The sequence below is a fragment of the Ailuropoda melanoleuca genome, chromosome 14, assembly GCF_002007445.2.
Source record: "Ailuropoda melanoleuca isolate Jingjing chromosome 14, ASM200744v2, whole genome shotgun sequence".
Taxonomy (NCBI): Eukaryota; Metazoa; Chordata; class Mammalia; order Carnivora; family Ursidae; genus Ailuropoda; species Ailuropoda melanoleuca.
In genome coordinates, this window is record NC_048231.1 from 85,231,831 (window position 1) to 85,258,015 (window position 26,185).

Consider the following 26,185-nt stretch of genomic DNA (forward strand, 5'->3'; position numbering starts at 1 on the left):
TAGGCCAATGGCCAAATGCAATGTGGTATTTAGCTTCTAATAGTGGCAAAGATGAACAATTGTTGGAAAAACATGAAAGAATTCCCCATGCTGTAAACTGTAAAACATCTGTGCCTAAATGTCCCTAATGGATGCACTACAGGGATATGCACACTGCCATGCACAGCAGAATTTGTCCATCATAGAGAAGCTTCCTTCTTAGAAAGCCTCCCTAAAGACCAGTGAAGCATAATTTGATGTGGCTGCTACCAGCAAGAAGTGCCTAAAAGGAGCCTCTGATCTGTAGCCCAGTCTCCCAGCTGCCAAGACTTTCAGAGGAACTGATCCAAAAGGGACAAGTTAGTGCCAAAATAAATGTTGTCCCAGAACCAGCTTGTTTTCTGACATGTACTTTGCCTGTGTTCACTAAACAGGAGAGTGGATTCTAATGGGATGTCTGTTCACAGAAGATCCTGAGGTTGAGTCACCTTATCACTCTGAGACTGCATTGGGATTTTACCAGCAGAAGCTGGGTTTAGGCCCAAGTGGAGACCACAGAATTAAGGAGGAATTTGCCTTTTGTCTTCCAACATCCATCTTCTTTATCTTTTTCTCTTTCTGTTTATATCCCTCATTACCTCAGAGCACCCAGAGTCTAAAACATTTACCTGATGATCTGAAACATAATGTTGAAACCACAGTAGCTTTGACATAGTTGATCCCAATGTCGGAATTATGCAAAGAGTAAACTTTGGAACTCAGAGAATTGAGACCAGTCCCAGGGTGGGTCAGTGCACTGGTGGCATCCATAGGCCTATGTCTAGATTCCTGACCCAGGGTTTTTATGTTAAACAACTCTGCTAGCAAAAATCATGTGTTTGCTTTTGTTCATGTTTCTATTTTCTGAAAATGGATACACTGCTAAACCAATAAGCAAAAGACATGGGTTCAGGACTGATGTGTTCTCTATATCCTGCTGTATATTTTTGAGAAAATCCCTTACTTTATTGTTTTGTTTTGTTTTGTTTTTTAAGTAGTCTTCATGCTCAGCATGGAGCCCAGTGTGAGGCTTGAACTCATGACCTGGAGATCAAGACCTGAACTGAGATCAGGGTCAGCTGTTTAACCACCTGAGCTACCCAGGTGCCCCATCACTTCCTTTTCCTGATTCTCAATTTCTTCTTATAAAATGGGGATCATATGGGCTGTATTACTTTCTTAGGCATGCTGTGACAAAGTGCCACAAATTAGGTTGTTTAAAACAACTGAAATGTATTCTCTGGCAGTTCTGGAGACTAGAAATCTGAAATAAGGGTGTTAGCAGAACCATGCTCCCTCTGTAAGTTTTAGAGAAAAATCATTCCCAGTTGCTGGCGGTTTTTGGCAGCCCTTCTCCTGTGTCCATGTCTTTGTGTCTCTTTGCCTCTTTTCATAAGAACATCCATGATATTAGATTTAGAACCCACCCCAACATAGTATGACTTCATTTAATTTAGCTTATTGTATCTCCAAAGGCCTTTCTGGGTAGACATGAATTTTGGGGGGATACTATCCAATCCAGTACATATGCACTACCCTACAAACCACACAGATTGTTAATAAGTTTCCTAGTAATCTGAGTGAGGACTGAGCAAACTGTGAAGTATATATGTATGTGTGTGTGTGTGTATATATATACACATATATATACTTTTAATTATAGAAGAAGTTACCTTTTTCATTAAAAAAATAAATCTCGGTCATTATCTCTCAAGCAGAGAAGTACTAAGAAACCTCCTTAGTTTCCTTAAAATCATACTTGATTGTGCTCCTACCTTCTTCCTTTCTCCAGAATTCTAATCCTGCTTTATAGGCTGTGGGACATAGTGTTTTCTGAATACTAAGGACTGCAAACCACTCAGGTGGCCCTAGAGGGACTAACATGTGAAAAGAATCATCTGGATAATGAAGTTTGCAGAAGCTGCCAGTGAGAACGCTTACCAACTGCGTGCTCAGATTCCCACAGTTTGCTCTTCAGTTGCTAAAAATCCCACAAGCATTTCCTCCTGAACAGTGATGGCAACATGTTGACTGTGATTTTAACAGCTACAACCTAAAGAAGTAATTGTGTGTCATCACATTAACATCTTATAAGTTCGACCCATAGCAATCCCCTGTACCTATGAAATGTCCTGTGAGCAAGATTTCTGGCCCAACACAACTCTCTTGACAGAAATCATAAAATTACATGTGTCAAAATTAACACTGTCAGAACTTGGATTTGAACCTAGTAACATTCCTGCCACAATGCCAATGTGCGAGTGCGTGTGTGCCCGTGTACGCGTGAGTGCGTGTACAAACTAAGTTGAGTGACGATCGTTTGAAAGCAATAAAAAATAATTAATTGAAAGTTAACCGCATTTTAACAGTTCTTTAATGAGTTAAAATTCCTATTACTTCAAAAAACATAGCCATGATGGGATAATGTTTTTTTTTTTTTTAAATCCCAACATTATTGTGCTTAAGCCAATCTGAATGAGTTATGCTAACTCTACTGCTGAGGAACATGCTAGGTATATAATTTCTACTTCCTGTTACAAATCACTTACTTCATCTTAACCTTCTGCTAAGGTCTGCTGCCTTGATTCAAAATCTTACCCACAGCCTTGCAAGGAAATAAAAAATAATTACTTCCATTTTTCTGTGGGGCAAGTTGGCTTGTAGTTCATGCAAGCTCTTCACAAAAATACTTAAGACTCCCAGAAGTAACTTGCTGCTACTTCTGAAGTTAAGTTTCATCATTTAATATATTTAACCACAAATAAAAATGTAATAATAGATTTAATGTATCACTGACTTATTTTAGATTATGCCAATAGCTTGATTGTTTTTATCACTTTGAATGTGTTTTGTTCTGTATCTTTTATAATTTAATGTTCTTACGGTAAATCCGTGAATTCTTCAATTAGCCTAGTAGCACTGCCTATATCTGCCATGTTCAGTATGGTAGTTACTAGCCATAAGTGGCTGTTGAGCATTTGAACTATGGCTTGCCCAAATTGAGGTGTAAATATAAAAATAAACACAGATGTTAAAGACTTAGCATGGGAAAAGTGTAAAATATCACATTAACAAATCTTATATTGATTATAGTTTGAAATGATACATTTTAGATATATTGGGTTAACTGTATATTATTAAAATTAATTTTACTTATTTTTTACTTTTTGAATGTAGCTACTAGAAAGTTTAAACTACTATGAGCATTCATGGCTCACATTATATTTATACTGAACAGCGATGACTTCAATGTATATACTCTTCTGTCTTACGTCCAACTAGGAAGAAGTCAGAAGATGGCCAATCTGATATTAAATTGAGCTTGGGAGTTACTGAAACACAGTGGTTAAATTTAACCCTCCTCAAAGAAATATTTCTCAAAGTCTTACGTAAATAGCATTCATAGTTAACCATTATTTTCCTTATTTGACTCCACATTAATGGACATCATAATCAATAGCCTTTGAATGTTTGAGTCAAAGGCATTTTTTTCCTATTGGTCTGACACTGTACAGGACCAATGAAAATAAAAGCAAAGGGCGTGGACCTGGGGAGAGAAAGGAAGCCTTTGATCCAGAGCAGTGCACCAGTGTCCCTGTGTTCAGTTTTACTTAAAGTTGTTGTCCAACTTCTGTGAGATGATTTACTGCTGAAGTCTTATTTGTCTTCCTGCTGCTATCTCTGAGCAAGCCTAAATCTTCCATGTGGTTAATAAACTTCTTATCTTTTGAATACTGAAAATAAAATAAACTTAATCCTCAGGGTGGTTCAGTCAGCAGACCGGGAGCCTTTTAGATGCTTCTTAGAGATAGAGGACAACTAGGTTTTCTGCCCTGTGCGATTATCAATCTTCCCCTTGCATGCATGCATGTGTAAGGGCGTTAAAGGTGCTTCTCAGTGATAAATGTCAGTGGAATCGCAAAGTGAATATTAATTTCAGTATTGTCAAGGTCAGATGTGTACCCAGGTTCATTGTTATTGGAATTTTTATTGTTGCTGCTGTTAGGAAAGATATTTTATCTTGGTCTCTTTTTGCAAGAGTCAGGAGAAAAAGGGAACAAAATTTCTTAACATGCATATATGTTACTCAGAGAAAGGTGCCTTGGCACAGCCTGGTCTGTTAATTGGGGTGATTATTTTGAGTGCCGAAAGAAAGATCGAAGTGTGGGTTCACTGTAGCTAAGTAAGGTGGGAACAGATCAAACAGATGATCACAAAACCTTGATGTTCCTGAAAAGTGACTGACGACGTATGTGGAAAAAGAAAGAAAAAAATTCAGGAGAAATAAAGAAGAGGGAAAAGTGTGTGATGAAGCCATTCATCAATGTTGGTTATGAAATTAGCTAGCTAGGAGCTCAAGAAATTAAAAGAGAAATGAAGATGAAGAAAAAGATTAGATTATGACTATCTGGGGATCCATAAGCCACTGGACCTGTCTGTATAGAGTGAATGACCTCAAACCCCACAGTGGGAACCAGCACTGCAATATGCATCTGCCAACACATCCACACACCTGATGGGTCTAATTTTAGTCTAGTGTTAATGATCTTCAGTAAACAATACCAGAAACATCCAGCTATGCAAGTTAGAAATACAGGAGTCACTCCTGGTGCCTCCACCCTCCTCACTACCCTCTCTCCAGTACATCCACTGCTGCTGATTTTACCTTCCATACAGCTCTCAAATCCCTCCCCGCTACCATTGTTCTAATTCGAGCTATTAACGATTGTCTTCTGTATTATAGAATATTCTCCCAACTGGGTGCCCAATACATTCACCCCCTTCAATTTACTCTTTATGTAACTGACAGAGTACCAAATGCTTAAACTCATCAATTCTGTTGTGATTCTTAGGATAAATGATCAAAATCTTCCCAAGACTTTTAAGATCCAGTATGGTCTCACCCCAACAATGTCTCTCACCTCATCTGAATCCCTCTTCTGGCTCCTCGTGTCCTTCAACCTTAGACTGTAAATTCTACGGAATTTTTCACTGTTTACCCCGTCAATTCTTCCAATGCTCTCTACAACAAAGTCATGGGGTGTTTGTAATAACCCCATTTTTAAGATAAGAAAAATTAAACTCAAAGATATTAAGTAGCTTGACCCCAGCCACCTAGCCCTGAGCAAGGGTACTGGATTTGAACCTAGGTCTTTCATTCTGGAGACCATACTCTTTACTGTTAATCCCTCTCCACAAAGCTTAATAGATGGGATCTGTTGGCATCTCCTGCATCAGACAAGCCCAGATCTCCAACTTCTATGAAACCTATGTGTTAGGAAAATAGAGTTCTAAATTTCTTCCTTAACTTATGGTCCCTCCCAAAAGAGCCAGTTTACCCAAGGCAGTCCCTTATCTTTTAAAGCCTAGAAATAGATAAACAATAAATTTCTTCCCCAAAGAGATAGTATCTTTTTAAGATAGGATCTTTTTGTCTAATGTAGAAAAACCTGCTCACTTGACTATCTGAAAAAGATTGCCACTTCCTTCTTCTCTAATAAATGGCAGCAGGGCTCTTTTATAAAAGCAATCTATACAAGTCATTTATTGCTCTATTAAAACTACAAACATCAAATATTGATTCTTCCCATACTGACCGTAATACAAGCCAACTTTGAGAAAGGGTGCTGGGATTTAGTTACATTATCACCACTCCGGGGTGCACATAAGCTGAAGTTACCTGCTTCTCTGATGCATATCTGTTTATAGAGAACTGACCTTTTTGTGTGCAGAAATGCAATCCTGAGGTATGTATGAGTCTCAAATAAGTGTGAGGCGAGCCAGAGGTCTGTGCATGCCCTTCCTAGGAATTTCTGCTTGTGAATCATCTGTAAGAATTAAACATAGATTTATGGTCTGTATAATAACAGTAAAAGTAACTCTATATGGAATATTTATGAGGAGGTTGAAAGGCTTAACTTTAATATGTTGTTATGACACAGCAGGCAAATCTCCACTCTCTTATGAGACACTCTCTCAGCCACATTTGATTTGTAAACATAATCCTGATTCAGGACTCTTGCTATACCTTACACAACTGTGGAATGCTATGTTTCCTATTTCCCTGTCACGTTCATCATTTCCTCATGGTCTTCCAACAATCTTGAGTATTAAGAAGAGCAAATATTCTTTCCTCCAATTGTCTGATGAGGGAACCAAACTATAGAAAAGTTTAAGGGATTTGAGTCCGGGTAACAGTAATATTAACTACAATGTTACCTGGAACACTTGCTTCTCTATATAGCCTCATATAATCCTAGTTTAATCCTAGATGGTTTTTACCTTTCCGTTATTTCTTTTTTTTTTTTTTTTTAAGATTTTATTTATTTATTTGACAGAGAGAGAGACAGCCAGCGAGAGAGGGAACACAAACAGGGGCAGTGGGAGAGGAAGAAGCAGGCTCACAGCAGAAGAGCCCGATGTGGCTCGATCCCACAACGCCAGGATCACGCCCTGAGCCGAAGGCAGACGCTTAACCGCTGTGCCACCCAGGCACCCCTACCTTTCCGTTATTTCTATTTAGAATTTCTTAAAAGTTCCTGACAACTTCTTGGAAAATTCAAGTTGATTTTTTTTTTCTGAACACTTATTCCCAAACTGAAGTTTTAGAAACATATATTTTTAAATAAAATGGATGAATTTTTAAACTTTCTTCAAGTATCTTGTGACATACCATATTTTCTTAAAACTGGTAGAATATTATTTGATTTGTTGATGATACTAACAAAATAGAAAAACAATTTAATTATTGATAATTCTATTGTTCTGGTCGTTTCCCCGATATGAGATCAATTGTGTCATCTTTAATTTAGTTCACTTTGGAATTCTTCTCATTATCTTTACTTAGAAGCTTCATTGTCGGGAGGCTTCTCCAAGCTATATAGTAGTTTTTCTATTTATCAGCTTGTAAATTCTATTCTGAAAAAACTAATTTCAAGGCCATTACCCATCAAATTCATTCACATCCATGTATCACACTTATCAGATTCTTTCTTCGTACCTGAACTTCCTTGTCCTTCCCTTTCCATCAGTGCAATTCTTTTTTTCTTAATTAGATTATTTATTTGAGAGAGAGATTGCATGCCTGTGAGGCAGGATGCAGAGGGAGAGGAGACTGCCTTCTGAGAATAGAGCCCTAGCTGGGCTTGATCCTGTAACCCTGAGATCATGACCTGAGTGGAAATCAAGAATCTAACACCCAACTGACTGAGCCACACAGGCACCCTCATCAGTGCAATTCTTAACTGTTCTTCAAGAAACATTCTTGACCAAATTCCTATAACCATCCCTAATTACTATATACTCCATCAATAGATATATGTCTAGAATTCTTATGTACTACATTGTCTGCCCAGAAAGGTTTTAATCTTGGGTATATATGATCTTTTTTTCATATCTAGGTGTTTCCTGTGTGTATGTTTTCTCTACTAAATGCCTTTAAAATTTCTACCATAGCAAAATATTTCACAATAGTGGAGGTAGCACTATATCCTAAACACACAAAAAAGATGATTAGACTTTAAAATCAGCTGGCACTTTTATCTAAAGTGGAATGTAACACAATGAAAAGTAACTGAACCCAAGTTATTCTGGAAAAAAAATTATAAGGGGGGAAAAATGTCAGTGTGATTAAGTTTATAATGCATCTAGCCTTCGGGTACATGGAAACTTAAGCACATTTGGATAAAAATTTAAGTTTTTAGCTTCAGTGTTTGGTATCTTGTAAGCAATTTTCCTAGATCATAAAAACAATTGCTTTTGACAAGACTTAGAAATCTCCGGTTTAAATGGTTTGAGACCTCAATCATGCAGTCGGGAATCTACATTCTCCATTACATTTTACATTTCTAGGCCTTGCCTGTTTTCTAAAGTGAAGTTTGAAATACTCTGCATACTTTACCAAGGCTATTTACTACTTGACTATGTCAGGAAAAACCGGAGCTACCCCACGGAAAAGACCTTATCTTGAAGTCACTTTCTGAAACCACTTTCATTATCAAACTGCTTCTACTTGGAGTCCTAGGAAGATTACTTTCAGTACTATTATTTTTCAGAGAGACTCATTAAAGTTCTTTTCTAGTACACTGTCAAAAATATCCATCACTTGACATATTAGCATATATGTGTGTGTATGTATGTGTGTATATATATATAAATATATATGTAATGTGTAAGTCATATATGTCACATGTCATATATATGTATGTGTGTATATAGATGTCTCTATATTTCTCTACACACACAATGACATAGTTGAGTATATTGTAAGTTAGCAGATACCACCTATTAAAACCCTAAATAAAATGATCAGGTAATAACCATTTCCTCCAACCGAGTCTAGTCAGACTTCTGTGGTTTTGTAATAGAAACCCACCCCATAGTTTGTGCTTCTTTCTTGCCAAATTGCTGTCATATCTCCTAACTACTACGTATAGTTCAGTCAAGAAGGGGTTTCATTATGTTAATAATTACATTGCCCGCAGGCTTTTTGATGTCGCATTCCCCATACAGAATAGAAACAGATTTCATAGAAATATCATTAAAGCTGTTAACTACAGGAGGAAAAAAAATCAAAGAGGCAATCAAAGCATGCACTTTATTATCAATAAATGCAAATCGTTTCAGAAATGGCTTGCATTTGAAACACATTCAGTTAGGAGATCATCTGCAATGGAAGCCGCTGTTTAAATAAGAGCTTTGTGGCCTAAATCCATTTAGATCACTACAGACAATTACTTAGATCCCTTGCTATCCATTTTAAACAATGAACTCAAGAATAATTTTTAAATTAACAAATGAATAAGAAGGTAAAATCATGCTCAGAATTTTGGCCTGATTTGAGGACATGTGAATTATAGCTCATTATTTGAATGACAACACATGTGATTTTTTTTTTCCCAAATGCACTAGTACTTTAGTTCCATTAAAAAAAAAAAAAAGATTTGGTAGCTGTTAAATTGATGATTTAGGAACAGTAGGACACATTGTACTACACAGTCATTTTGAAAAGACTTTAAATATTCAAATGTTCAGCTACATATTCTCTGACACTAACATTTGTCTTCATTTCAGACTTCCAGCTGAGAAATATCAGTATAATGGTGAAAAAACATCAGCCTCATTCAGTATTATGAAGGCAACAGCATCTTGATCCTTCTAAAGCTTTTTCTATGAAAATCTTATATTTACATTCTTATTTAGAAGGGATTATTTAAACTCCCAAAATATTTTTAGAACTTTGTTTGATCAATCATAACTTAGATTTTAGACTGATTAATACAAATATCAAATTACTTACAGTAAAGAGATGTCAGGAAGGTAGACACGTAGAGAGATAGAATAGAAACAGCAAGAAAAAGGAAGAAAAAGAGAAAAAGGATATTCGTATATGCTGTGTGACTTCTTGATCAACAAAAGCTCTAACATTTTGAAAACCTAAAATACTTGATGAATTAAACCAGATTAATTCATATGCCTTGAATTGCCCATGATTTGGAAAATGAAATAGAAAACATGTTAAACATGTTTCAGGTTTTGAATTTTATTGAAAGTTGAAGATGTCTCTTTAAACTGAAATTATTGCCATATTTCCCATCATAAAGTAATTAACAATCATTACAAATGAATTGATATTAAGGAATCATTGGTTTGGGTGCTGGGTGGCTCAGTTGGTTAAGCATGACTCTTGGTTTCAGCTCAGGTCATGATCTCATGAGTCAGGAGATCTAGCCCTGCGTGGGGCTCTGTGCTTAGTGGGAAGTCTGCTTGAAGTGTCTCTACTTCTGCCCTTCCCTTCACTCATGCAGGCACTCTCTCTCTCTCTCCCCCTCCCTCTCTCAAATAAATAAATAAATCTTAAAAAAAAATCATTGGTTTTCAAAGCCAAAAGAAGCCAGATATATGATCTAATCCATTGAGAGCTACCACTTAGGGAATCATAGATGCTAATGATGGAAACTATGGACCCTACACCTAAAAAATGTACACAGTACATTCTTGAAAATGTTCTTAAAATTTCTGGGGCTCCATGGACTCCTTGTTGCCAATGACTGGTCTTTATTATAAGTAGAGTAGGGGCAAGAAACTATACCTTGTGACCCTCATCTTGATCAATTATAGTTCATTAAACTGATACTCTCTCCTTTTTCTCCCGCTTTCTATCTCTTGCACTTCTGCACACACATGCACTCTTACATATACAATACAAACATACATTCTGTCTTCAGTATGATTATATATGATAAATGATGCTGTATTAAAGATTCAGCTAACTTTTATATGCCACGTTGGGGGTTAATATCCAATAAGATCTCGTTATAAAGTGCTTTGTTATACCATAAATTTATATATAGTGAGAAATTACTGTCCCCAGTGCAAATAGTGGCATGTAATACATCTCATTTAGTCCAACATAAGCATTTAATTTGTTCTTAGGTACAGGTGTTATAATGAATTTCTACTGAAATGCAATATTGAAATTTAAAAAGGTGGTTGGTTAAGCTGACATTGATTGATGAGTTACTTGCATAGATTATGCATCTATTCTGAAATCTTGCCATTCTTTGAAGAAATAGGTAACTTGAATAGAGATGAAGAGAAATTAGATGCAGTTTGCCACAAAATTATTGTCCAACTGAGGAGATCAGTAGGGATTATTGAAGACATCTTGGAAATGATGAGCAGTTAAGGCCATTAAGTTTCTTGACTGACATACTAAAATGTAATGAAATGGAAGGCTGAAGCTGTTAACTGTATCGATTTCACATATAATTCCCATTGTTGAACATTTTTTGTTTCCCTTTTTTTCTTTCTCTCCTTCTAATATGCATATAATAAACCACGTATAAAAAACTATATAAGCTTGCTTAAATATATAGGTATAGATCTGAATAAATATACAAATGTATACATGCATACCTCCACAATTAACATAAAACACACTATATTATCCACAGACCTATATTTGGGTTATAATTCAAAAGGAAATTATTAGAGAATTCACGAGTTTGAATGCATAGCACTGTTGTGAAGAAAAATAAGCATGTACTAGCTTAAGTGAAATACTCTTGACACTAGCTGGGAATGTTGTAAAGAAAAATATCCCATATGCAGGCAGTAGTTTGGTCTTAATATATGATGACTATATCATTTGATGTTAATTCTTTGGTGTTTTAATGTTTATATATACTTGGAGCAATACCAACAACATCATGTATTTTAATTTTAATACATGACACTGTTAAAGAAAATCAACCAGTGCAATCAGATCATAAAACAAATTATATTTAAAACAAAAAGTTGAAGCAGGAAATAGTTTAGTACTAATATGCAATCCTTTCTCAGAAAAAGCCAAGTGGAAACCTTACAACAACAAATAGAATGTTATCATTTGGCTGGAATTGGTGAAAACATGTACTGCTGTTAGTGCACACTTAAACTAAGTGCTCTGAATGCTCTTTTTTTTTTTTTTTTTTTTAACTTGCGGTGTCTGTTATCTCTGCTTAAAATTCTTCTGGAATCCCAAGCACGTGTTTTTTCCCTGATACTGTCTAATGACGATTAGGAAGGAAGAATTATTCAATTGTGAACAATCAGAGTAAGCATTACCAGTGTGAATTGAATCTCAGTTACTTACCACCTGATATTGTCTTATAGGCAACAAAGCTATATATGCATATAAACAAATTACACAGTGAGAAAAGTGTACCCAGGTTCACGGATGTACAACAAACAAGGACATATATACCAACTTTAGTTCTCAACAGGTATGTTAGGAAGACACTGTTTTCTGATCATTTGCAGTAACAATCCGGAATTAACAAAATCAAATGAGTTAGGCTATGCAGAGTAGCTATTTTTATTTTAGGCTTGTTATTTAAAGATTTTATTTATTTGTCAGAAAGTGAGAGAGAGAGAGAGAGAGCACAAGCAGGGATAGCAGCAGGTGGAGGGAGAAACGGGATCCCCGCTGAGCAAGGAGCCTATCACAGGGCTCAACCCCAGGACCCTGGGATCAATGGTGACCTGAGCCGAAGGCAGACACTTAACCAACTGAGCCACGTAAGCATCCCTAGGCTTGATATTTAGGGTAATATTGATAATTGTATATAAACTATATACATAGTCTTGGATTCCAGAATGAGCCATGTTTTTAGTAAGCAGTGTCCTTTCATTTTAGCCACAGGAGCTAAAAGGAGCACATTCAGTTGATACTTTATATATCACTGGGACACAAGGTTATGCTCTGTGAGATTTCAAAATCCTGGTTATGTCACATTCAACATATAACTTAAGCAGGTCATTCGGTCTCAATTCTCTTGCTCCTTTCTTTGTCTCTCTTCCTTAGAAAAATAATAGACTGCAAATCAGAAAACCTCCCCTCTTAAAATGTTTGCATTGTCATTGTGAATATATCAGTAATCATAGAAGCATGGAAATTATAGTTTTTTTTATTAATGTTCTTTAAAACATTGTACTTTGAAAATCCAGTTGAACAATGTTAGTGGGCAAGTTTTCTTTTGCCTCCCCCGCCATGGAGAAAAATGTCTGCTTCATTATAATACAGTTCTAATTGTATCACTATGAACTTTGACACAGTCGAAACTCCCCATTGTTGTATAGTATTGTCTACTGAAGTCCCCTTTGTGAAATAAGGAATTCTCCATAGAAAAATTACCCCTTCCTGGAAAAGTACCAAGGTGAGGACACTCTCATAAAGCATCTGTGAGAATACAACTTTTTGGGAACCAGAGTTCTCCCTATGGAAGAAAGGACGTAAAAGGAGTGGGGAACGCAAGAACAAACCCTGTAGAGGTGAATTAGAATGGGAGGTATCTCTGTAGAGTCATAAAAAATGTACATGTGTACCTGTATACTTAAGTATATGTATGCATGAATGCATTTCTGTATGTATAGTGTATATACATTCCTGTTTCTCATTCACCAAAAGGATCTAGAAGCAAGACACCCAAATAGCAATGAACACAGCTAACAGCTAGATCTTTGTCTTGAATACCATTCCCCACTAAAAGGAAGGAGACATCTCTGGAGAAATGTTTAATTCCAGAACTGGGGTAGGATCAAGATGAGCTTGGAATATATTATGCTAAGAAGACAGGAAGTGTTCCAGTAAATGATAGGGCATGTTATGAGGACAGAGGAACCAACTTAAAGAGGACCTCACTCGCCAAATTCGAACTGGAATTGGACCACCAAATTATTAAGGACAAGTATGAATTATAGACCATAAAAAAGTAGAAATCCATTGCTGATACCAATAAAAGATACATAAATAGAAATGTGGGTTCTTGGGGCATCTGGGTGGCTCAGTCGGTTAAGCATCAGACTCTTGATTTCAGGTCAGGTCATAATCTCACTGTTGGGATCAAGAGCCACGTGGGGAGCTCTCTGCTCCTACCCCCACTTGCTCTCTTTCTCTCTGAGTAAATAAATAGATAAAATCTTTTTTTAAAAATTCAGGTTCTTGCTTACAATAGAATGTTGAGGGCCAAGTGGTTATGCGGAGGAAGTGCTTGGATAAAAAAAAAAAAAACAATTTGTAACCACCATGCTAAAAATTGGTTTATCAAAAACTATTAATAGGTGCTAATTCTAAGGGATTTTGATAAATAATATGATATTTATGACATAGTATCTCCCCAAAAATTGCTTATTGGTTTTAAGCAGTGGAGCAGGGGCTTGGGGTTGGGAGGAATACAGGGAAAACAGCTAGCTCTACGATGGAGAAATCTGGCAGCACCTTGACCAGTATTCAGAACTAATATAACAAACCAGGGAGAGAAAGAGGTCTTATGCCTCTGGACATGATGCCCTAAAGAGACAGCTATCACACATGTTTCATTTTAGTCTAGAATGCATAACCAAAATCCAACACAAAGAAACAAAAACAAAACCCAAATAAGTAATATTCTATTAATTTTAAAAAAGGACTATAGTCTTCAAAAGTGTAAATGACCAAAAAGATAGAGATGGGCTTTGGAACTGTTCCCGCATAAAGCCAACTAAAGAGATAATGACAGTGAAATGCATGCATAGAGAGTCATGTATGTGTAACTTAATCTGAATAGATAGATTCAGATTCCCTGTCTCTGTCTCTGTATCCCTCTGTCTCTCTCTATACAATAAATATGATAAATGCAATATATATATATATATAGAGAGAGAGAGAGAGAATATATGTATACTTGAATAAAGGAACATAGGTGTTCTATGTACTACTTTCATTCTTAAAATTTTCTGTAGTTCTAAAATGATTTTCAAGTAAGTTTTTAAGAAATTGTTAGCAATTGAGACACCTGGGTGGCTCAGTGGGTTAAACATCTGCCTTCAGCTCAGGTAATGATCTGAGGGTCCTGGGATCAAGCGCCATGTTGGGCTCCTTGCTCAGCGGGGAGCCTGCTTCTCCATCTGCCTTCCATTCCTCCGGCTTGTGGTCTCTCTCTCTCTCTGACAAATAAATAAATACATCTTAAAAAAAAAAAAAGAAAAGAAATTGTTAGCAATCATTTGTTAAGGTGAAATAATGCAAATGTCAATAACAGGGATACTCAAGATCTGGGGACTGGTGGGAAATATGTGAAGGTGATAAAAAAATATATGTAAAATATGTAATATATATATATTTCCCCCAAATGAATGTGTGAGCAGTGGTGCCTTAAGGAGGCTGGATACCATGGAGTAAATTTTGAAAAATGACTGATTCAGGGACACAGGTGCAGCACTGGTCTAAGGAGTTGTGTTTTCAGATCTCTGTCAGCCAAGTTTTCACAGACTGTTTTACTCTGGACATTCACAAAATTCCGTTAAAGGCTTAAAATGTGCATCTGTTCAAAGCTAGGTGGTATTTAAGGCTGGGGAAAATGAACAGTGTATTTTAGATAAAATTGTTATTACGCTTGCTATGATGAAACCATTTAATTTAGATTATGATAACTAACATGGGTATTGAATTTTTGGTTTACAAACCATACATTTATGTCCAGGTCCATAAATAAAAAATTATGCACAAATTCAAAATGTGCACATCTGAAATTTGAGAGAGTTTCTTAACTCATGTCATACTCAAACCTGATCTGACCTTATGCTTTGCTATGTATAGTCTTTAATAATTCTGTCTGATGTGAATATCACATATTTTGCTGCAAATACATGATTTGATAACAGGGTGCTACCATAGACCCCACTTGGGGTGTTAAATATAACACGGCACAGGCACCGTATTACCTTCCTAAAATCTGAAAATTTCTAGATCTCAAAATATATCTGGACATAAGTGTTTTGGTGAAGGGATTGTGGACCTGTGCTATATAATGTCTTTAATGAATAAGGTACTTATTCTCAATTAAGTAAAGTAGCAGTTATGAGAGAAAATGGAATACTAGAAAATGGAATTGAAAATTGATGCCAAAATTAATTTAAAGGACTCAGAATTGGTCAAGATTTTAAAATGCTGGGGCGCCTGGGTGGCACAGGGGCGCCTGGGTGGCACAGCGGTTACGCGTCTGCCTTCGGCTCAGGGCGTGATCCCGGCGTTATGGGATCGAGCCCCACATCAGGCTTCTCCGCTATGAGCCTGCTTCTTCCTCTCCCACTCCCCCTGCTTGTGTTCCCTCTCTCGCTGGCTGTCTCTATCTCTGTCGAATAAATAAATAAAATCTTTAAAAAAAAAAGATTTTAAAATGCGGACATAAATAAAGATGCGGTAAGTTATCCATAGCTATGCTGCTTATTTGAATTATAAGTAAAATCATGATGTACAAGTATTCTAATTGTATTTTGTCTTTTTCCTTCTGTGGTCATTAGTCCTACACAAGCAAAGGCATACTGTCATAGTGGAAAATTTTCCATACTCAGAATTTAGATTACGAATCCACCTGTTTTTCTGTCATTTTCCTAGCCATTTAGACTCCTCGACCTCTTTCCTCCACTGTAAAAATGGAATAAGTAATTTAGATTAATATAAGTCCCTGCCTGAATTTCAAAATGAAATGATTGTAAACTTCATTACTTTATATTTACATTTTATTTTCTTATCCCATTTGTTTCTAAAAATAGTACATAGGGCTACATAATATCCTTAAGTTTTGCTTGTTTTGAAACAGAGAACACTCTTGGACTAATCAACTTCTTTTGTACACAGTGCAAGTTCCAGGGCCAGTAGAAAACCTGCAAGCTGTGTCTACCTCACCCAACTCAATTCTTGTTACCTGGGAACCCCCTGCCTATGCAAACGGTCCAGTCCAAGGTTACAGATTGTTCTGCACTGAGGTGTCCACGGGAAAGGAACAGGTAGGCCAGGGGATGGGCCCAATGCTGCCACTTATTGGATGGTCCCAGGACCAGAGCCAAAGGAGGACGTCTGCAAACTCAGTACAGTCCAGCCCAGCATGTTAACCGGATAGCTGATCAGTTTTAAAGCACTTGTTATTAGACACTTGAAGCGATTTAATTGAATTCTGATTGTAAGAGAGGCAATTGGGCAATGATATAAAGTCACTATAAAGGATGTGTTCTTTTCTGTCTGAGTAGGGAGGGGTCTGGGCCAGCATAGCCACATTTGTATTAACTCATCTGGTCCTAGAAAGCATTTGCATCATTAGTCCTTATCTTAAGGGTAATTTATCTTTTGTTCAATGACCTCAGTCAACTTGCATTTTTCATTCTTTTGTATTTGAGTTATTTCTGTCTTCTCACCATCAGGTTGTAGTCCTCTATCACTTTTCATTGTTTTCAGGAAACCTCACCCCAGAGGCTCCTTGCCTCCTTCTTACATTCTGCTTCTAATCTGTGGTTTGCACAGACCCCAGAAAATAGGAAAATTAAATTTTCAGATAAATAAGTCTTTAGGGGGACACACATGAAACTCAACAATTCTGTTTTGTGACACATATATGATTACTGAGATATATTTACTCCCAGATTCTCAACTTCAAGTGTAAAAAGATATATAGACAAGTGCATAGTTAAATAAGAAAAACAAAGATCCCACCTTGGGATAACAGAGTTCTTCGAATGTGTTATAAAGCTTGCCAAGCGTACAGTGGTCTTCATGCTCCCACATAAACTGCATGATATTTTGCTTTTTAAAAAAAAAAATGTTTTGCAACAGTCCTATTCAGACATAGTTCAAGCCCTAAGTTATATTGCGCAATAAGAATCACTAAGATCTCCTTCTATATAATTATCCATCCCATCTTTTATTTGTTTGCTGTCCTCATGCAATTTAGCTCTTGCTTCCATCTTTCTGTTCTCTCCATTTTCAACGTGTTTTTGGCTTTTCCATAATGGATTTCACCAACGCACTTAAAAAAATTTAGAAATGATGTTACCCGAGACAAACATGAATGTAAGCATCACTGTGGAGAGTGAAATAATGGGTCTTCCAGAGCACACCGGCTCTGATTTCTCAATGACCTTCCCCTCTAGTACCTCATTTCTGGAGCTGTGACGTACTGAAAACTGTTCCAAACCACCTCACAGCCTTGTGAGACACAAAGATTGTGGCAAAGTATCTGTCAGTTTCAAGGACTGTGGTTATGTTTCAGCAAGGGGAGGAAGAAATCTGCTGTTTCTTAGTGAATTATTCCGTTTCGGTAGAGCAGCAACTCTATTCCCGCGGATTCACAGGCTGCCTTCTGCCTGTCAGCGTTTCGGTGTGGGTGGAATACGGCACACCATTCAATGTATTGGGCGGTGTTAAACATATTGGAACTTAATGACTGTAAAAATAGCACGATGGTATTTTAACTAGGAGTCTGCAAAATGGTTTGGGATTTAGTGGGGGAGTGTGTGTCACAAGTTAGGTTTTACTGCAGCTCATTATAAGGCTAGAGCGTAGTTCTGTGAGTAAGAGTCTGATACCCAATTCACTGATTGCACAGAATGGCTGCCATTTCTGCTTTAATGTTACTCCTGAATAACAGTTTGGCATTTTATGTCTCCAGAATATAGAGGTTGATGGACTATCTTATAAGCTGGAAGGCCTGAAAAAATTCACGGAATATACTCTTCGATTCCTAGCTTATAATCGCTATGGGCCAGGAGTATCTACTGAAGACATAACAGTGGTTACACTTTCTGATGGTAAGTTACAGACCGTGAAACTTGACTCATATTTGATAATGATGTCATAATATTGCACGTAGGTGATAGATTGCATCTTTAAGGCTCTCTGATTAAAACTTTATGACATATATTAGCATAAATTAAAAATTTGACTTGTTCACTCAAGCTATCTATTACAGTTCAATTTAAACTTTCAAAAGGTATTTTAGACTGTAGTCTGTGTCAGGATGTCCTAATAGGTGATCTTCAAAAGTGTGACTACTGCCTAAGAGTTCAAATCATTGGTGGGGGGTAGAGGTCTCTATATGTCTATAAACACAAACACATTTGTGGGTGTGTGTGGACTAATCTACATCAGTTTGTTTCTTTTTATTTCTCGTTCTAAAGGAAGGGTGGGTGATTAAAAGTGTAAACAATGGACAGTCCTCCTACATATACCACTTAATTTGAAAATACATTGTAAAGATTTAGGCCAAATAATCCAGCATTGAAGGTATTAAAACTAAATGGGACAATGCATCATTTTAGTTGTACCTTGCCTAACAAGTGAAATATTAGACATATTTTCTGTGATATCCTAAAAGAGAGGAAGAACTATTAAGAAAAAGATGGATTTGGCAAAGCAGTAGCAGAGGAAACTAGAGATCTAATAAAAGGATAAGGAAATGTTGGGAAATTTAATGACAAGTGAAAATAAAGGGCAGCAGAGTATATGATGTGGGGCCAGTGGAAATTCAGGCAGGTGTCGAAATGCAGAGATGGCCTCCATGAATATTAAAAAGGCAACACGCTATCTCTTTTCAGCAATGGTTTCCATGTTGTTGTATATAATTCTATAAATTATTGATCTTCTGAATATCAAGGAAATAAAAAGACTTTAACTTGTGCTTCTTTAACCAATCCATCATTGTTTAATCTGGAAAAGTATCTGGGTGGGTATTTCACACAATATCAGTGGATCGAGGAAGGTCATGCATGTTATTAAGGACAGCACAGCAAAGACACAGGAGTGATGCTCATTTGCAATTTCAACTTAAAAAAAATATTTTATATGTGACACTGCTTCAGTATAATTTTTAGTGCCCATCCATCTGATTCTGTTATTGAAGACAGAATAGAATATTTATTGGCAGAATAAATTACTTCACAACTTATAATTATAAAAATAAAAGGAAAACAAATGAAAATGAATATTTTACATAATTTATGTAGATTTCATTCACACTCTGAACTGTAATACTGTGGCCTTATTCTCCACTTTGGTTTTAAATGCCATAAGTGAGAGAGAGTTTATTACTCATTAGTCTAAGAATTATTATCTCTAAGTGTTGCAACAGTTAGGACTTAGAAAATGCCTGTCACTAAATAAAAGGATTTCATGACCCTAACCCAACAAACGTCACTGTGCAAAGGATGCCAACTTGTCTTTATTGATGCATTTGATAGGAGAAAGCAGGAACTGAATGGCCCCCTTGGACTGGGCTCCTGTACCTGGTCTGCATTCCTCTTCACAATGAATTCATCTCTTTTGATTTCCAACAAAATCCCTTGCACTCTTGGCTTTCCTTTTCTTGTTATCCAGTCCCCTTATTTCTGCTCAATCTGATATCTTCACTCTATGGGAGCTGACCATGAGGAGGTCACACATCATACAGAGATATATTTCATCACATTTCCTAGCCTCCTACTTCCTAGTCTTCAGTCGTGAGGCTCCTTCTTGACTTTCTGCATGTTATAAAAGCGAGATGTTGTGGAAATTAAATGGGCTAATCCATGTGAGCACATAAAATATAAGCATGGCATATATTTAAGTGTTAAATAAATGTTATCTATGACAATGTACATGTCATTTCTTCTCTTATACTACATGTTCCTTAATGTGAGAGATGCTGTTATATTCGTCTCTGTATTCATCATCTCAGTAAATATTTACTGTATTAATCAGACAGTTCAACCAAACAATACAATTGTTAGTATGTATAGACTTATCTTTAGGACTTCCCATTTATGTGACTAATTTGATAGATGGCTATGTCTAAATCTCTCTGTGTTATAGAGAATACCGTGTTTCTTACAGGTCAGAGGAACCCTTACCATAAAAATTTGTATTGGGACCATAAAAAAATGGAATAAAAACAAAATAAAATGCAAATAATTTTTTTTCTGAATTAATTATCCAAACGGTATTCCTGTTAACGCTAAAATGCTTGTGAAGATGTTTATCCTGATAAGCTGTCATCTCTAACTTAGCCATCTTTAATTGTTTTTCTGGGAGGAAAGATTGTTTTTCATGCAGATTCCTCCACTTATGGTATCTTTTGTTTACAACAATCTACTTCTTTAAACCATTTGGGATTTTAGAACATCAGATCTAGGGAGCCTAATATTTAGTGTGGAATGTAACTAATTTTGCCAGTTTGTTCTCCAGCACTGTCTCTTGTCCTAGTGGACAACTGTAGGTCATTAAAATATTTTATGAATCAATTAATATTTATGAATTTCCTTGCCAGCTTGCTCAGTGCCCGAAAGTGGAAGGACCCAATTTCATAGGCAAGCTTAACTATAAGAATGTACTTCCTGCTGTTATCACTGGTATTTACTGAGTACTTATTAGCGCAAGGCCCTGCTCTAATCACTTAGCATTATTAACCTTTAATCCTCATGATACTCTAATTTTTTTTTCCTACTTTACAGATAACAAAGCTAATATTAGAAAGAGGTCAAAGCTAGTAAGCAGCAGAGCCAGGTCACATAAGCTAGTAAGAAAAGAAGCAAGATTTACTGTGAAAAAATATTGAGTTTCTCTTATTCTATAATGAATTTCTCATAATAATTGCTTAAAGTGCAAAGCTCATAATTATATATCAGTTATTTCAATCCATAAATTAGGGGTACAGGACAGCACACATTTGGTAAGGGGAGGAATTCAAGTGCCTGTCTATATGGAGATTCCTTTACAAATGTTGTAATTTCATCTACTCTACAGAATGCATCATCATCATAGGTATCAAACCAACATGTTTCACCATATTGAGGAGAGTTTCTGGACCAAAAGTCTCTGATTGGTTTTAATGAACCAATTGTAAATGATAAATTGCTTGACATTTTGAAGAGAAAATAGTGAACTATGGCCTTCCTCTTCCCCTAATGAGACAATGTAACATCTTGGGAAATCAAATAAAGAAAAGCCCAAATAAATGTGGATTATTCCATTTGCTCCACCACGCATCTAATCCTATCTACTATTTCTCAATAATAGGGGAATTGATAGTGAGAGGGACGGAGTGGAGATTGATAACTAAAAATGCTCTAGGAGAAATGCTCTACTTTCTTTCCTGATTATATGAGGCAAGAACAGCCAGTGTGCTCCAAGTTTGTGAAGTTATATGATGGAGCACTTAGCATTTCTATCAGTCGGTGCCTATTTTAATTTTCAATTCTTTACAGAATAATTTGAATATGGATTATATTAAATTCTTCTTCATTGTGAGGATCTCATTCTGTGTAGTTTTTCTGATCACACACATTGTTATTATTTCCAACCTACTCTAATATTTCCTCTTTTAAAAAATAGAATGTGGAGATGGTCTTGTTAAAGCCTCTGCATTCTTCCCTTCCCTGAAAACTGGACTGGGAGTCCGCCAGTCTGTGAAGGTAGTTTGGGGAAGTCCATTTCATTAATGTAACATTTGGGAAGAATCGAGAATATAGGAAGTTTGCCAAATGCAGAAGAGCCCTTCTGACTATTTTAGCTTTAGAGAAAAAAAATTAATTTTTTTTAAAAGATTTTATTTATTTATTTGACAGAGATAGAGACAGCCAGTGAGAGAGGGAACACAAGCAGGGGGAGTAGGAGAGGAAGAAGCAGGCTCATAGCGGAGAAGCCTGATGTGGGGCTCGATCCCATAACGCCGGGATCATGCCCTGAGCTGAAGGCAGACACTTAGCCACTGTGCCACCCAGGCACCCCAAAAAATCTTAATGTTTTAATCATAGTAACATGAACATGGAATATAAGATATAAAAGAATGAAAATTTGAGAAATGAGTTTTGAAGGAAACTGGTCTGTTAAAAAAAAAAAAAAAACCACACACATACTTTAAGAACTCCATGAAAAAGGACATCCAAATGCCACCAAACAAGTGAAAAGATGCTTCACATGGCTGGTCCTCAGGGAAAAGCAAATAAAAACACTACATACCTACCAAATGACTAAAATGAAAAACATCCAGAAAAAAACAAAGGTTGGTAAGGATAATGGAAATTCTGGAAATTTGCTATATTTAACATATACATAACACTGATAGGGGTTTCTACTGCTACCAGGATTTCCAGTCCTAGGTATATAATGAAGGAAATGAGTACCGTTGTTCATCAGAAACCATGTACAAAAGTTTTCATAGCAGATTTAGTCTCATAGCCGCAAATTGAAAGTAATCCAATGCCATTCAAGAATAGAATGAGTGAATATAAAACAGAATGGTCCTGTCTTAGGATACATAGGACCAATTAAAAACCCAAAGAACTGAAACTACTACAAGATGCACCAGAAAGAATAATCCCGAGAAATAATAATGAGCAAGAGAAACCAGCCTGAACAAAATCATAGATTTCATTTGTAGTAAGCTAATCAATTGTATTAGAAGTCAGAATAGTGGATACCCTTAGAAGGGTATTGATTGGGAAGGGACCCATATTTCCAGGATACTGAAAATATTCTATATCTTGATCTAGGTGGGGTTTTAATGTGAAGACACCCACAGACATATAACTTTATCCAATCATGCATACACGATTTGTGCATTATACCTATCATACATTAATTAAAAAAATAAAACTGCAAAAAGAAAGCTTGTTATGACTAAAACCCCGAGTATGAAAAACTTTTTATGTCTTATAATCTCTCTGTTAATTAATTAATTAATTCAACACATATTTGCTGTATGTGACCCACATACTTAATATTGTTATTGATACTGAGGATTCAGCATCAAAAGGGACACAAATCCTGGACCCTGTGGGGATTATATTCTGTATTTGAAAAGAAATATAATATGAACTAAAAAAAGTTGAAATATTTTCTGAGAGCTTGTTGACCTAATTCATGAAAACAAGCCTCTTGTGAGTGTTTTGTGTTTTTTTTTGTCACAAGCTACATTGCCCACAACCTTCACCAAGTACTAAGATAAGAAGTTCAAAATTGAAACAGAGTAAGTGATTATAATTCCTATGATGTCCAGAAAGGCCTAGGAGCTAATATTTAAATAAATATTTATTTGCTCATATAGTCATTGAGTCAGTAGCTATTAATCGAATATCAGTTTGGGGGCTGTAAAGATTAATCAGACATGTACCATGCCCTCATGGTGATTACTTTTCAGAAGGTAAACTCAGAGTAGGGCATAAATGAATTCAGGGTAAAATATAAGTACCCTCAAGATATGTAGATATTGTCCAGTTCAAGTTAAAGAAGGGACAACATGACAGAAAAGGGCCCTGAAATTCTTGAAAATGCTGAGAGCATTTCTTCTCTGTTAAATTAATCAAATTGTCATGAACCAAATAGGGACTACTCATTTTACATGTTAAGAATTTATTTATTGAATGGTACTTCTATTTCTTTCGTGGGGGCAGAAAGCTTTATTCTGTTCATGATTCATCTAAGACATCTAGGAAGTAACTGGCACATCACAGCCATTTAGTGAATGGTGTCTTTGAATCACTCACGTGATAGAATACTCACTTTTTGATATAGTAAATACTCACTACAAGTGTTATAAAGAAAGTTGTACCTGTTCTTCCTTCTTCCATGAAGGAATGGAGCAATCAAAATTCAGGTAAGAGAAAAAAATACAGAGAAAATCCACAAAGAAAAATAGACTGTTTGTTGTTGTTGTTGTTGTTGTTAATGGAATTGATTCAGTGAAAGCTATTTGATAACCTGCTGGCATCTATCACACATAGGTTTAATTACACACAGATAAAAAGACAGGTGTATTTCTTCTTTTCACTTTTTAAGAGATAATAAAGATTGCGGTAAGGGGATTAAGCAACATGAGTGACCATTAGAATGACATATTTTATAATAAAACCATGCAGATCCTGAAATACACAATATCTTAAGCCTTTAAAACCACTCTAGGAAATCTCCTGTGTGTTTTTATTGGCTTCTCTGGGAAGGTTATAACAAGAAAGCTGTAATTAAATAGCAGTGTTTGGTATCACGGCAGGTGCTCTCTTGCCTAACAGTTTGGAGAGGGGAGCTCTCTATATGGATGCCTGGCTTTACCAAGTGAGAAAAAATAAACAGAGGCAGTTATTTCTCATCTCTCCAGGAAAATTTTGAAGTGCCACCTGGATCAGCTACCTAATTACCATCATGAACAGTGAAAGTCACGCTTTCTCTTTTCAGAGAGGGTTGTAGTTTCTCTTCTGACTTTGGCAGTAACCGTCTCACCTTGTTTTGTTCCTTTTAGTGCCAAGTGCCCCGCCTCAGAACGTCTCCCTGGAAGTAGTTAATTCAAGGGTAAGTCATGGAAAGGTTCACTGTTTCGTTCCCTATACGTGTAATTTTCGCTTGCCCCATTCATTCACCTCCTTGGGTGCGTGGTGGTTTCCATGTGAAGGAATGTTCCAGAACAGCACAGTGAGTGAGCAGCATGGATTCAGTATCTTCTTCAACCACACTTGAGTTAATTAAAGGAAGGATTGGTTTACTAATAGCAGACAGTTTTATAAATGTGACAATGATTAAAGGCTATCCCATCAGGAATCTAAGATGTCTATTTACTTATATTTACCAGTATAGGACATCATGTGCTAGATGCCACAATTGATTGAAGGAATGAACAAAACCTTCACCTTGAAAGAGATGGAGTAGAGAGACTTTGCTTCCTGACTGATTAATTAGAATGGGATATTTCATCATCATCCCTATTTCCCACTTATAAATATAGACATCAAAGGCCCTTCTTGAGGTCCAATAAGGTTATATTTATGAAGCAGTGTTATCCAGTGATTAATGTTTTCCTGGCATGGAAAGCTGATATAACTTTCAAAAGGACTTAAATTAAGCTAGGTGTGGCTGAAGATAAGGAGCCTAATGCCAGAAGTCAATTCTCTAGAAACATCTCCTTATTTCAAGTGTACCTTGACATTAAAAATAAGCTAATGCCATATAGTCCAGTGAAGCAAACAAGGATTGGGTTGGTTTGACTCTTTCATCACTTGGTTGTGTACTATCATGGAAGTTGCTTCACTCTCCCTGGGCCTCAGTGAGGCAGGGGATCAGCCTAACTGGTGTCTAATCTCTGGGAGATGGCAAGGAAATCTTACAAGTCTTAGAGAAAGTCATACTCTGGTTTTTATTCTAGCTTTCTCTTTTAATAACTGTATGTGATCTTAGAAAAGTTTCTGACCTCAGCAAGCCTCAGTTTCTATATTCATGGAGTATGAATGTTAATGCTTTCCTTATCGATTTATCATGAAGAAGTAATAATAGAACATATACAAAGGGTCTAACTTTGTATCAGTAGCTATTCACTCAATGTATGATTCCTTGCCATATTTGCAAAAATCTCCAATGAAGCCCTATTTTGTGACTGTGATCAGATTTGCTTCTGTCAAATGAATTTGTCTTTTGGAACAAGTGAAATGTCTCTAAAATCGTTAGCCTCTTGTGTTTTTAGTCCCCATATTTGATAAGAACTAGTAAAATAAATTTAAAATTAGAAGGGGTAAAATAAGTGAACTTAGGGAGAAAAAAAATGAGCTAAAGGAAAGTAACCCAAAATAAATATCCCCTAAAAACTGTATTATTATTTGCAACAACATTAAATGTTTTACAGCTGTGACACTCAAATTAAGAGATTGCCAAATCATAGTCAAGTAGATTTTTACAATTATTGTAGGTTGTGAATGTATGAAATTTGGAAAATGTGATATGATTTCTCTTGTTTTAATGGCTTATTCTCATTAGGGTTTTCACCAGCATCTTTCCTCCAGAACAGAACATAGAAATTGACACAAACAATTTTGTGTGTATGCGTGTGTGATCACATTCTTCAAAAGTCTACTCTAGTGA

At 36.3% G+C, this 26,185-nt stretch overlaps 1 protein-coding gene across 3 annotated transcripts in view; it reads left to right on the forward strand.

Moving 5' to 3' along the window:
* The window catches only part of DCC (DCC netrin 1 receptor), a 1,087,479-nt gene that overhangs the window by 787,777 nt on the left and 273,517 nt on the right, over positions 1-26,185 (forward strand). For all 3 annotated transcript variants that reach the window (XM_034642890.1, XM_034642891.1, XM_034642892.1), the window contains exons 10-12: positions 16,178-16,326; positions 17,982-18,120; positions 24,579-24,628. In XM_034642890.1, coding sequence (XP_034498781.1) covers positions 16,178-16,326; positions 17,982-18,120; positions 24,579-24,628 — 338 coding nt within the window. The remainder of the gene's footprint in view (positions 1-16,177; positions 16,327-17,981; positions 18,121-24,578; positions 24,629-26,185) is intronic.